At 37.8% G+C, this 14,281-nt stretch overlaps 1 protein-coding gene across 1 annotated transcript in view; it reads right to left on the bottom strand.

Moving 5' to 3' along the window:
* Positions 1–14,247, bottom strand: part of SAMD13 (sterile alpha motif domain containing 13) — a gene marked incomplete at its 5' end in the record, with an annotated part of 39,939 nt that extends 25,692 nt beyond the window's left edge. Inside the window, 2 exons of the mRNA XM_019839087.3 lie at positions 9,286–9,370; positions 14,073–14,247. Of these exons, the coding sequence (XP_019694646.3) occupies positions 9,286–9,370; positions 14,073–14,247 (260 nt within the window). The remainder of the gene's footprint in view (positions 1–9,285; positions 9,371–14,072) is intronic.
* Between the last annotated feature and the right edge of the window lie 34 nt (positions 14,248–14,281).

Below are 14,281 nucleotides of genomic sequence, written 5' to 3'. Positions count from 1 at the left end.
ATAAAAAGCCTCTCTGATAATTCTACAATGAGATCAGAATTTTGAAATTCTAACAATACTAACAATAACTTCTAACTCTACCTTAATATTTACTTCCACCATTCACCTGTTAACCCTAATTCACATGGGCAAAAATGTTAATTTCTTTAACTTAATGCTTAGCTTAATAGTTATTATAGTTAACAGCCTCCCAAAAGTCAGTATTATACTATTAAAGCAAGCTTAAAACTTTATAGCACTCATCACAAATAAAAGTATCATATTAAAATTATAAAAGGAATTTTAGTTTCAAAATTAAAAAAAAAAGTCTATGCTTCAAAATGAAACCATATACTGACCACAAAGGCAGGGGATATGGTGAGATATGTGTGCAAGAAAAGGCTCAGCATTAATAAGAAATAGCTTCTTTTCAAAGTCCTTGCTAAACTTTGCTACTGTGAATTTTCTATTGCATTAGAGTTCTCCACTGAGGGGTGAGGGACATGGTGATGGTAGGGAAATAAACCACTTCCTGTTGAAAAGCTGCTAACTTGTTATAAGCGTCTATTGTGTGGGAACATTTGTTCCTCTTCTATCCTAGAAGAAAACCAAAGAAGGGAAAAAAGACTCACTGTTGAAAAAGGGAGTAAGACTAAGTAAATGACACAAAAAAACTGATATTGAATACTTGTGATTTGTACAGATAGGCACATAGATGTAAAATACCTAGAATTCTTTTTGGTTTTTTTTTTTTTTTTTTTTTTTTTTAGAATTTAGTAAAAATTCTAACATGGATCCAACATGTTCAAACATAGGTCAATAAGAGTGTCATGTATCAATGTTTACGATTAATCTAAAATCTGTGCATCTACAACCCACAAAAACACAACTGTAATCCCACTCGTTCAAAAAAAGCTTATTTTATGTATCCTTTAAGTATATGTGCACATCCCTATGTATGTATGTGTATATTCCTGAACACATGTGAATATACGTGTATGTTCTTGTATGACTATGTTTATACATACGGGATCAGAAAAGTATTTGTATACAAAATGTATAGGATCTAGTCCAAATTATTAAGATGGTTCCCTCTTATTTAGTTATTTTTAAACTTAATAAACAGCCATGAACCCACCAGGCAAAATAAAAGTTAGGATCTTGACAATGACTACATCCATACCCCCTCACTTCCCTCCTAACCTTCCCTCCTAGCCTTCCTCCTAGAACATATGTGCGAGAGTTTCACCTGGCTATATACCTGTGAAATATGGTAGCCATTTGACCAAGGAACTGAATTATTAATTGTATTTAATTTTAATTAGTTTAAATTTAAATGTAAAAACTTGAACAGGTACAAAATATGTTTAAACACAACTTCATTGTTTTAGTGTGACAACATATCACTTTAAATGCTGCATCACCTAGGATACTTTGCTGAAGTTCCCCTATCAGATGCATGCGTCCTCTCTAGTATTATACACAAACACACAACCAATCAAGTTGGTATCAACGGAGTGATTCAGTTCAAATGATTTTTTCCTACACACGCATGTAGCACTGTAATGTATTTGATGCAAACAGCTCAAGTTATAAGAATCTCTTTGTATGTTACATTTGGTAATTAAGTTGACATTCCTAACTACTTTAATTATAATAAATATGTTTTAGTTAAACATAAGAATGGATACAGAGCGCCTGGGTAGCTCAGTCAGTTGAGCATTCGACTTGGCTCAGGTTATGATCTCACAATTTGTGGGTTCGAGCCCATTATCAGGCTCTGTTCAGAGCCTGGAACCTGCTTCAGATTCTGTGTCTCCCTCTCTCTCTGCCCCTCCCCTGCTCACACTCCGTCTGCCTCTCTTTCAGAAATAAATAAACATTTAAAAAAAATTTTAAAAATAGGTATGGATAAATTTGAAAGTTTAAAAGGGTAGCATACTACTCATGCAGAATTGAGAGGAGATGTAGAAATTAGCATTAGAACCAGAAGAATAAAGAAAAAAGGAGGCTGGCTGAAAGTATATTGTAAATTTCACAATGAATAGCAATTGCAATTTGCTGGAGCAGAGCAAAAGGAGAAAAAGCAGACTGTTGTGTAAAAAAATGATAAAGATAATAAAATGTACAGTATTAAGAGACTGTACAGTATTAAGAGAATTTTCATTGAACATATAGATTTGGTAACTTTCTTTTCAACAACCAAAAAGGAACTAATGACATTAGCCACTTGAATTCAAAATTAAATGTCCAACAAAATGCTTTAAAGTGATTTTAAACAGAATCTGAGCTTATAAATTTGTACAGCTATATACGGCTTGGATTCTTGCACAAAAAAGAAAACAATTTTTCCATAGACATCTGGTTATATTCAGTGTTGTTAGAATATTATGAGAAAAGACTAAAAAGGTACTTCACAAAAAGTGAGAGAGTTTTCAGTCAAGCCCTCCAACAATTGCCTGAAGAAGACAAAATCTTTTTAACAATATCAAAGATCAACTGGTTAAAAATGTGAAAAACACAATTACTTTTCTTTAGCTTTACATAAATAGTGCAACATAAAAGACACTGCCCAATTGATACTTGCAGTATGCTTTGTCTCAAAAAACTTCCAAATTTTTGAAGAAATATTGTCAATTTATGGCCTGAAAAACTGAACTCATACTTTAAATATTTTTAAATCTTTTACATCTGTCAAAGAAAAATTTCAACTAGATATGAAAAAATTAAACTCTATTCTGATGGATGTTAACTAAAACAAAATCTGGATTTAATGTAATTCTAAAACAAGTGACTGATGTTTCCCTCACCGCTTTATTCTACTGTATGATATCCATGTTCAGTTTTCTAATGCAAATTCTTGAAATGTCATAGATACCATTGTTAAATCATTCATTATATATTTGCAAATGCTATGGATCAATGCCAGATAATGGAACTGTTAAACACACACACACACACACACACACACACACACACACACACAGAACACAATGAATTTAATGATGTGTGTTCTTTGCCAATTCTTGTTGGATAAGTCCTAGAAGAATTTTACAAAGATCTACTATACTGTTAAATCCAATTCAAGATTTTATTACATCAAATGAATGCTTGCCAAATATTCAATGAAGACCAAAAAATGGCAAAGTATATTATACTTTTTCATTGATATCACACTACATGTGAATGAACTAAATTTGGACCTGCCTCCCCCACCCCCCAAAAAAAGGAAAAGCTGGTTTGTGACCAAGCTAAACTGGCATAAAATTTGAAATTGAAACCTTTCAGAGTATACATACAATAGAGCAATAATAATATACCATAAGTATACAATGATAATTTTGTAATTTTCTAACAAATCTTAAGAAAAATTTGAAAAAATGATATATTGACATGGATAAACTTATAGTTGTTCATAAATGTATACACCACTTTGAATTCAATGTTAATGAGATTTAACTGACAAAGTCTTAGTAAATTTATTTAACTTGGACATTTTGAAACTGATACATATTTGCTTCAAAGTCAAATCAAATCTTCTAAAAAAGAAGAACCAGTTGTGTCAATGTATATACATATAATATAAAAATAATTTTTTGGTATTTGATTCAGTTATTAGAACTTTTAAGTATGTTTGAAATTATTTGGGTATGTGATTCTACCTTTTTTAACTGTAAATCTTATGAAATCTAATACAGATCAAATACTTCCAATGAAAATTCTGTATCCACATTGAGATATAAAGCATAAAATACAAAATGGATTTAGAAAATTGAGTACAAAAGATGTAAAATGCCTTGTTAGTAATATGTTTTTAACTTCCTGGAATATCAGTTTTCTCATCTATCAAATGGGAATAATAACATATACAGTACCTCAAAATATGGTTGTGAGGACTGACAAGTCTCACACAAAGTACTAGATATATGTAGGGACTCCATAAACAGCAGCCTTGCAAAACTAAAGCTCTGATCAGAAGCATGTGGCCAGTGAACAAGGACTGTTATCTTAGGCTTCTTTGGAAGTGACCGTTTGTGACAGTATACTCCCTAGTAACACAATTATTATTTTTCATGCCTGGAAATAAGAGCAGCACAAGCCCCAGTTTTGGTAGGTCTCAGAAACAACCATAAGATCCTATGTTTTGTGCCTTTTGGGATTCTATATAATCTAACTCTACTCTGTCCAACAGGTTAGCCACTGGCCACTTGTGGCTGGATTAATTAACTGGAACTTCTGTTTCTGGTCAAGATGGAGTAACGAGGACAAGATTTATTCTTCTGCCTAAAACAACTAGAAAAATAGGAAAATAAATGTATATGAAAGAATGGCACTCGAGACATTGGACGTATGTAATAAAGGGCACTGATGCCCAAGGAATGGAAAACAAGCAAGATAAGCTCTATCCCATCACTGCCTGAAGAGAATTTAGGCTGTGTACAGAGGAGAGTTCCTAAGACGAGAGAAGAGACAGCTTTCAGCACAAGGACCCCAGAGATCTGCAGAAACTTCTTCAAGTGCTTTGCAGAGTACTGATTATCACATACATGTGAGAAAACTAACCAAGGCTGAGGCAAGAACCACCCAACATAAAAATTCGAGAACATGATCCTTGGCGATCATGCAGGGATGGGAATAGTGCTTGTCTCCATCTGCCAGAGAGGAAAACCTCATAATTCAAGAGCATTGGCTAGAGTACAAGATGGGCCATGCCTCAGTAAGAGGGGGAAAATACCCTTTGATTAAATGCAGCCCTTGTCCTGCCTAACAAAACTTAAAACCAAGACTTAATAGGATCAGATTGTTTGCAAGTAACTTAACTGCATCCAGGACAGAGATCAAGAATATTTATAGAGGGGCGCCTGGGTGGCTTAGCCGGTTGAGCTTCCGACTCTTTATTTCAGCTCAGGTCATGTTTCCAGGGTCATGGGATTGAGTCTCTTGTGGGGCTGAGTGTGGAGCCTGCTTGAGATTCTTTCTCTCTCCCCCTTCCTCTGCCCCTCTCCCCCACTCACACTTGCACTTCTCAAAAAAAAAAAAAAAAAAAGACGACTATTTGTAGGCATACCAAAAATATCCAGCACCCAACAAGGTAACATTCACAGTATCTGACATTCAATCAAAAATTACCAGGTATGGGAGTGCCTGGGATGGCTCAGTTGGTTAAGCTTCTGATTTCAGTTCAGATCATGATCTCACAGTTCATGAGTTCAAGGCCCACATCCAGCTCTGCAATGACAACTCAGAGCCTGCTTCAGATTCTCTGCCTCCCTCTCTCTCTCTCTGCCCCTCCCCGACTCTCTCTCTTTCTCAAAAGTAAATAAACATTTAAAAAAATTACCAGGTATGAAAAGAAGCAGAAAATCATAACCCATTCTCACTGAGAAATCAATCAACTGAAATGGACAGAGAAATGATAGAATTAGTAGAGACACTGAAACAGTTACTTCATATATTATGAAGTTACTATACTTCATATATTCAGAAGCTAGATGCATCAATGAATATGTTAATTAGAGTGGTCAAGGCATAAAAAAAAAAAAAAGACCCAGTTTGAACTTCTAGAGATGGAAACTACACTGTCTGAAATGGAAAATACAATGAGTGGGATTAACAACAAGATCATACTCTTCAGAAGAAAAGATTAGTGACCTTGAAGGCAAAACAATAGAAACTATCCAAAATGAAACACAGAGAAAAAAGAATAAAAAACAAAACAAAACAAAACAACCGAGAGCATTAGTGAATTGTGGCACAGTATCAAGTGATCAAATACACCATATTTGGAATCACCAAAGGAGAAGTGAGGGGAACCAAAAAAGAATGCCTGGAAAATTTCCATACTTGATGAAAACAAAGTCCATAGAGCTGAAAAACAAAACAAAACTCCAAGCACAAGAAAAATGAACAAAACTATACCAAATCTCATACTCAAACTGCTTGAAAATCAATGATAAAGAAAAACATCTTAAAAGCAGACAAAAAGTGGCACATTATATATAGAAAGCCAAAGACAAGAAAAAGACTAAATGTTTTCCCTTAAGGAAACAAAACTAGTTTGTCCAATCTCACCACTTCTATGCAACTTTTCACTGAAGAGCCTACTCAGTGCAATAAGGGCAGTAAGAGAAATAAAATATATTCACATCTGGAAGGAAAAAGTAAAACTGTCTTTACTTACAAGACATAATTGTCTATGTCAAATATCTAATTGGATCTACCCAAAAGCTACTAGAAGTAATAAATGAGTTTATCGAGATTGTAGAATATGAGGTCAATAAAAAAATCAATTATATTTCTATATACTATCAACAATTGGATATTAAAATTTAAAAAGCAATACCATTTATAATAGCCTGAAATTATAAATTATGTAGGGATATATCTGACAAAAGATGTACAAGACCTAGAGATGGAAAATTACAAAACCCCACTTAGAGAAATTACATTAGACCTAAGTAAATGTACAAAAATACTGCATCAATGGGTTGGAAGACACAATATTGTTAAGAGATCAATCTCTCTAAGTTGATCTATAATTCAATGCAATGCCATCAAAGCACCAGCAGGCATTTTTTGTGGTTTTGATTTTTGTAGAAATTAACAAACTGATTCTAAAAATCATTTGGAAATGCAAAGAACCTAGGAGAGACCAAACAAGTCTGAAAAAGAACAAAGTCAAATAGATAACACTACTTGATTTCAAGATTTGTTACAAAGCTATAGTTACCAAAACTGTGTTATATTGGCATAAATATATACAAAATTATGAATGGAATAAAATAGTCCAGGAATACATTCACACACATGCAATCAATTATTTTTCAACAAAGTTGCAAGAACAATTCAACAGATGGAGCTAGAACAATTGGATATTCATAGGCAAAAAACCCTACCATCCCCCCCCCCACCAGAAACAATTTAATCCTTATCTCACACCATACACAGAAATTAACCCCCAAATCACAGTCCCAAATATAAGAAAATGTAAGAGAAAATCCTTGTGACCTTAGGTTAGGCAAATACTTCATAGACACGACACTAAAAGCACTATTCATGAAATAATAAATGGATAAACTGGAGTTCACTGTTATTAAAAACTCCTACAGTTTGAAAGACGCTGTAGAGAGAATAAAAAGACAAGTCTCATACCACTAGAAAATATTTTCAAATTACGTATATAAGGTACTTGCACCCAGAATATACAAAAACTGTCTATAAAATAATACATAAATACTAGCCTAATAAAAAGATGGGCAAAATATTTGAACAATATTTTACTTATGAAAGAGGTATGGATGGCATACCAATAAGATGCTCACCATCTTTGGTCATCAGGGAAATAAAAATGAAAACCACACCTAATATAATACCTAATATGAAAAAGACTGATCACACCAAGTTCATGAGGATATAGAACAACCAGAACACTTACATACCATTGGTGGAATGTAAAAGGACCACCAGTTTAGAAAACAGTTTCCTAAAAAGTTAAACATATACCTGCTATATAGCCCAGCCATTCCATTCTTAAATATATATCCAAGAGAAATGAAAGCATATGTCCACACACAGACCTGTACACAAATGGTCAAAGCAGCTTTATTTCTAATACCAAAAAAAATGGAAACAACTCAAATGTCTATCAGCAAGTGGATGGATAAACAGTGAACAATCTGTTGTATATCCATACAATGAAATACTACTCAGTCATAATAAATAATGAAATACTGATAGACACTATAACATGGGCGAATCCCAAATTAATTATCCTGGGTGAAAGTAACCAGACTGCCATACTCTCCCCACCCCCCCAAAAAAGTACACTCTGAATAGTTTCATTTATATAAAATTGTAGAAAAATTAAATTAATCTATAGTGACACATAGCCTATCCGTGGTCACCCAGGGATATGGCAGCAGAGAAGAACAGGAGGAAGAGATTATAGTTATGAGGAAACTTGGGGGTTATCTTAATTGTGGTAATGGTTTCACAAATGTATACAAATGTCAAAACTTACAAACTGTATATTTTAAACACATGGAGTTTATTATGTGCCAATTATATTTCCATAAAGCTGTTAACTTTTAAAATTAATTAAAAGTTCAGTTAGTCAGTTACACTAGTAACTAGTAACATTTCAAATTTTTAAACAGCCACATGTGGCCAGAGGCTACCATTTTGGATGCAAAATGTACAACATTTCCAGTCCTACTGGACAGGACTGCTCATACAAAAAAAAAAGTGCATCTGTTTCTTTCATTTCTCCTACATTTATCTACCTTAAACTTCAAGAATGGGATAAGCATGCCAGCATGGCACTGATACATAAATTACCTGGGAATTTTAAAAGCAGATTTTATTAAGTTTAATGTAACTTTGCTGTGAAGCAAAATATACCTTCTATTCACAAATAGATAGCATACTCCTTCCTCATATAGATACCATAACTTCTATGGATTATATTTAATTAGTTTCCTCCAAAGTTCAACTTCAGGGCAATTTTAAACTAAATGACAAGGAAGATAAAACAGATAACGCTCTCTTGGAACTTACTTTCTCCTTGTAGCCAAAGTGGTTATAACTTCACAATAACACCTAAATAGGAATATACATATTTTTCATATACTTATAGCAATCTTATGAGTTACCCTGAAATATGTAGCATGTTTTAGAATATGCTACATAATGCAACTGAATTTTCCTTTTTAAAACAATCAAGCATATAACTCACAACAAATATAAAGTTTCAAATGTGAGAACGGACATGAAAACAGAACACTATGTTATGTGCTGAAATGTTTCACATTCGAGGCTCAGTTTATAAAATTAGTTAGGGCAGAGTTGTTCAACTTAGTATTCTAACTAAAGCTTTTTCCTTTTTTTTTTTTTTTTTTTACTACAGGTCTCAGTTTTGACAGAGGTGATTTTACTTAAAAAGACTCAAATTCTCTGTTCTGCACCCCCACCCTACAAGCCTATGGACTTGGAAGACAGAGTCTGTTTGCTCGGTGTTTTGTTTCAATATACAGAATGCGGGGCTGAGATCCTCCACCGTCCCTGTTCCAAAGCCTGATACACTAACCCTTTATGCACGGTTTGATGCCTGAGTCATCTCTGTCTTAGAAATGGAATAAAGAAAAAGGCAACTGGGGCTGGGGCGAGAAGGGAGTGTGGTGGCCAGTATAGACCAAGCAAAACAACCCCCAGACAGTGTAATGTAGTAGATAAGCAAGAAGTATAAAAATAGAAACCAAGTCCCTCTGTTGTTTGCAGAAGCAGAACTCACAAGCCAGTTTCACTTACTTTTTTACACCGACAGAGCCATTTTCCTTGTTTTCCATGTCAACAGATAGCATGGGAAGGCTGCAGGGTTCCTTTACTTCAGCAACTAATCAATAAGGGAGAAAAGCTTGTGTTTAATTCTTAGAAAGTGAGAGAAGAATATATATTCTGAAACGGAAATATAATGGTCCCTTTTTCCAGCTTCACACCAGTTCACGTATGTTTGTTTAAACCTCCGGTTCCCTCAGCGATTGGAGAGATGTGATTAAACCTAAAGCACTGGAGGAGACGGACTGGGGTGCTTTCATCTGTACTGGCACTCCCTGCCTTGACAATAAGCATTTGCAAATGAAATTGAATCCTCGTTCAAAACAAGTGCTGTGTGAACTGGCACAGCTTCCCCTGGGTGCCAAGCTCTCACTTAAGACACTGCAACTCATAAATGAGTCAAAGTCGAGAAAAACAATCCCCCTTTTCCTGCCCCTTCAGACCACGGGCTGTGATTTCTTTCTTTTCTTCTTCTTTTTTTAATTGCATTTTTTTGTCCACTCACAAACCTTCTATTTTTTCATTGCAATGCAAAAGAACACTTAAAGCTTTTGTCAGCAAGTATTCCCCTACCTCACATATTCTCAACGAAAGCCTCAAAACCTGTCTGTGAGATGGCCATGCTGTGGTAAAGCTGGAAGCTTACAAAAATGTCAGATAGCCCTTAGCACAGAAAGGTGGTGCTGGTGTGTGTGTGTGTGTGTGTGTGTGTGTGTGTGTGTGTGTGTGTGTGTAAGAGAGGGGAGGCAGCTCATTAGATTTATGTAAAAATCACCAAAACATCCAAGGAAATATAGTAGCATCCATCACTTTGTCTTTTTGTTTAGTAGGATGAGGACTGTGAAAAAATAAAAACCCTCCACAATTAATATGCAATTAGCAAGATGAAAAAGCTATGAACAAAACTGCTTTAAAAAACTAGTTCTGAAACGTGCCTGTTCTACAGCTGAAGCCATAAATTAAATACATTTCCTCTCAAATTACTTTATACTTCGGCACTCCTTCTCTAGGGATTACTCTGACATGACAAGTGCATCATTTAGTATATTCACAAGATTTTATCACTGTTAGAGAAGTAGATGATTAACAAATAATACTGTTAAGTGTGGGATAATCTTTCTCCTGATACACACACACACACACACACACACACACACACACACACACAAACTTCCAGTTGCTAAACCACTTAGATCATTCATAGAGAAATCCAACATTTAATATACATATAGATATTAACATACATTCACACACCGTTACAGAGTAGACAGAAGATAGTGCTGCTGCTCCATGCCAAAAGAATGATTTCACTTCAGTTGGAAACTGTTACACATTCACCATTTTCTAAGCATCTCAGAAAAAAAAAACCCAAAACAAAACACTCACAATGATACTCTGTAACACCATACCACATTGTCTTATTATTATTATTATTATTATTTTCTTTTTTGTGGAAGAGTAAAAAGAAAACCTACCTAGAAGCAACTAAAACATGTCATTTTTTATAGGCTTATCAAGAACAGCCAAAGAAACCCCAATGTTTTCTTTCACAAAGTAGGCTGGCAAAGGAATTCAATAAGGAGGTACAATTTGACACAGTGAAATAAAACCAGGCTGGCTCTCAGCCAACATGACGTTAGGAATCACACACAAGCTGCACCAACTGCCTTCTGGTTCATGGCTGACTTTTTAAAGCTACAGTGTGCCTGTTCACTTTTGCTAACTACCTTCGGCACAATTAGTACAAGTGAATGAATCAGGAGTCCAAAAACTGCAGAATTCTCCCTGCACCTGTGTTGTAAAGAAAAACAAGCTGTATCAATAGCCTCTTATCTCCCCCCTCCCCTTCATTGTTGCTGCATGGTATGTCTTTGCTGTTGTTCTGAGCACAGATGTCATGTTTCGAAAACTATTTTTCTCCCCTGTGGGAGGAAAAAAAAAAACACAAGAGAAAATAAGGAAAAAAACAAACCCTAGTGTTTAGGGGCTATACCCAGTGAATACTCAGAAGCTGCAGCCCTGTGTTACTCTTTCTTCCTTACAGAGACTCATGGACAAAGTTCCCAGGGCTGGCTTTTAAGTAATCTCTTTGTGAGAATAAGGAAAGTACTGCCCAGCATAAAATCCTTGGCTTCATTATGCAGGAAGAAACATATTTCAGGGGATGCAAAGTGGATGGCCAGATCTCCTGAGAACACCTACATTCTTTTATTTTGGCATTCAACCTGCCAGATGAAGTCAGCAAAAATTCAAAATGAAACAAACCTCATTCTATAAAACAATTAGTTCTGGGAGATTTAATCTTAATTGTTTATCCCAGTTGTACAAAAAGCATAATTCAACAAAGTTAACTAACACTGTCTATGAGCACCGGGTACTAGATTAGTTACATGTGAAAAAGAAGATATTTTATGCCAACCCCCAAATTCATGGAATCTCCCACCATCCAGGAAATGGGAAGGTGGTGTGGAGAGACTAGGCTTGATCTTTTAAGATACCCTGGTCAATCTCCGTTTCCTTGCATGGCTGGGAACCACTACTGAAGGAAAACATTCCCATTCCACAAACATGCTGTAGATACACAGGAAGCATGCATAGCTGTCATCGAAACAAACACCAACAAATATTTGGACACTTTCAGGTCAAGATGTCAACGAAACCACTCAAGATAGGGCAAAGAATACAGGTTCCCAAGAAGGATCCTAGAAAAAGGCATCTGTTGCTGTATGACTGTGTAAAATTCAGGCAAAATTGAGGAGAAAGCAGAAGGTCTCCTTTTTCTTTGGTAATTTTTAAGGGCCCTAGATCAGCAACTATAATCTAAATTTGCAACCTGAATTTCAAAGTCAAAAATTTGTTCCCTTACTTATTCCAAGAATATTAGAAATGTACTTCTTGAAAGATCATCACTGAGAAAGATTTCAAGTGTTCTCTCTGCCCATCTTTACCATTACTCCCTCGAAAAAGCAAACAATAATTTAGGGACAAATTCTAAGTGTTTATTTATTTTTGAGCACCATTTTTTGAGTCTGGTCAAACAGGGGAGTCTTATCACCACTGATCAAAATGATGAACTCTTCTGGATATAGAGAGCCCTTTCACCAACAGATTTCATAATGCTTTGGGACTTGATCTGAAATTCCTGAAATGTGCTCCAGGCAAATTCAAATGGAAGGGTGCTGTGCTGTGAGTCCTGGAGGCAAGGTGTCTCATAGCACTCTCATGCAGTTGCTCAGAACAAAATCAGTCCAGCTCAGCACTCTTGAAAGGGGAGGCAAAGAAAATGTAGTTACACCGAACTTTTCTTTAGACACCCTCACAGGAGGAAGGATTCTGTGAAGTTTCTCCAAGATTTTCTTCCTATACATAGAGGACATCCCCTTCTGTCTCCCCTGCTGTGATCAAAAGTTTTCCTGTTAGACAAAGGTAAGGGTTTCAGAAGGTGATGTAGGAAATCAATTCCATTTTATGAAAAAAAGAAAAAGAAAAAGCCACGAAAGCATTCTAAATTTTAACCACAGCAGGTTTCACTTATCAGCTAGTTTCTAAGTTAGGAATAAATTGACATTTGCGGGTGTAAGTATATACACTAGTTCTCACCCACTTCCTCCTCACTCTCTCCAACTAACTGATTTAACCCTCTTCTCTGCTAATAAAAATGATGTGTATGTATGTAGTGTATGTAGCCTACAGCCTAAATGAAGTGTGTGTATGTAATGTATGTGTGATGAATGTGTATGCTGTGTGTAAGGTGTACGGCTTGTGTGTGGCGTGTGTAGCGTGCGTGGTGTGTTTTTGTGCGCGCGCGTGTGTAGGGTGTACGTGTAGGGTGATAGAGCTGCAAACAAGAACTTCTGATCCAGGACATTATGGGATGTGCTTGCTAGAATCACTTGGGAGATCCTCATGTTGGGATTCTGAAGCAGAACTGTTGGGCACACTTGGGCATGGGCTTAGGAGAGAGGATGGGTCAGGAAGTGTGGGGAACGGGTGCCTCCGATGGGGCTTCTTTTATTGCGCAGCACTCCTTCCTTCCCTCCACCCCGAGGACCAGAGCTGTCCCAAAGGAACCACTCGCCCCTGGCCTCCCGTCAGGGAATCGGCCAGCACAGTGTCCAGCCCGCATCGCAGAGTGCAGACCTGGGTCCACGTGGCTGCAGAAGAAATCTCGAGAAGTCGCCGGAGGGCAGGGCCGAGCTCACCGCCTCCCTAAGGGCGTCCCAGGGGAGAAGGGGGAGCGACCTGGAGAGCGAGCGGTGGGGGCAAGACTGAGGGCAGGAGAGGGGACGCCAGGAAGCCCCTCGGACGAACGGCGCCGTCCGATAGACAAACGACTCGCTGGTGGCACCGACGACAAGAGGGGAAAAGTTTCTAAGACTTTCAAGAAGAAACTGTTTGTCTTTGAGTTTGGGGGCTCCCCAGGGAGCCCGTCTGTGGGAAGGGAGCGTGGGGGTGTGGCGCTCGCTGGGCGCCCAGCCGAGCCGTGCCACCACCGGGTCCGTCCTGAGAGCTTTGCCCCGCAGCACGGCGAGCCGCAGCTCTCCGCCGGAGCCCGGCACGCTTCTCTGTCCCCAGTTCCACTCCGGGGTGACAGATTCCACGCTCATGGGTGCAACAAGCTGCAGGAGCACCGGACACACAGCAGAGACGAGGGAGGGCAGGGCGGTGTTTATTGTGGTTTTCTTCGTTTCCTTCCATCCTGGAGAGGGGAGAGGGTGGCCGCGTTCCCAGTGCCCTCGCAGCACGAGCGGATCACTTACCTCCCCGCACGGCCGGCGGCGGGAGGCTTTCCCCCGCGCAGAGCTCGGCGGCCGCCACGCGCCCAGCCCCGGTGCAGCCGGCCGGCCGAGCGCGCGGGGCACGCCGGGACTTGTAGTCCTCCGCGGGCGGGCGGGAGAGCGGGCGGGGCGGGGGTCCGAGGGCTGGGGCCACCAGGAAGCGGAGAGGTCAGGAAGGGAGGGGACTAGGC

The sequence above is a fragment of the Felis catus genome, chromosome C1, assembly GCF_018350175.1.
Source record: "Felis catus isolate Fca126 chromosome C1, F.catus_Fca126_mat1.0, whole genome shotgun sequence".
In the NCBI taxonomy this organism is placed as follows: Eukaryota; Metazoa; Chordata; class Mammalia; order Carnivora; family Felidae; genus Felis; species Felis catus.
The sequence above is the reverse complement of the archived record's forward strand: the minus strand, read 5'-3'. Positions and strand labels throughout refer to the sequence as shown.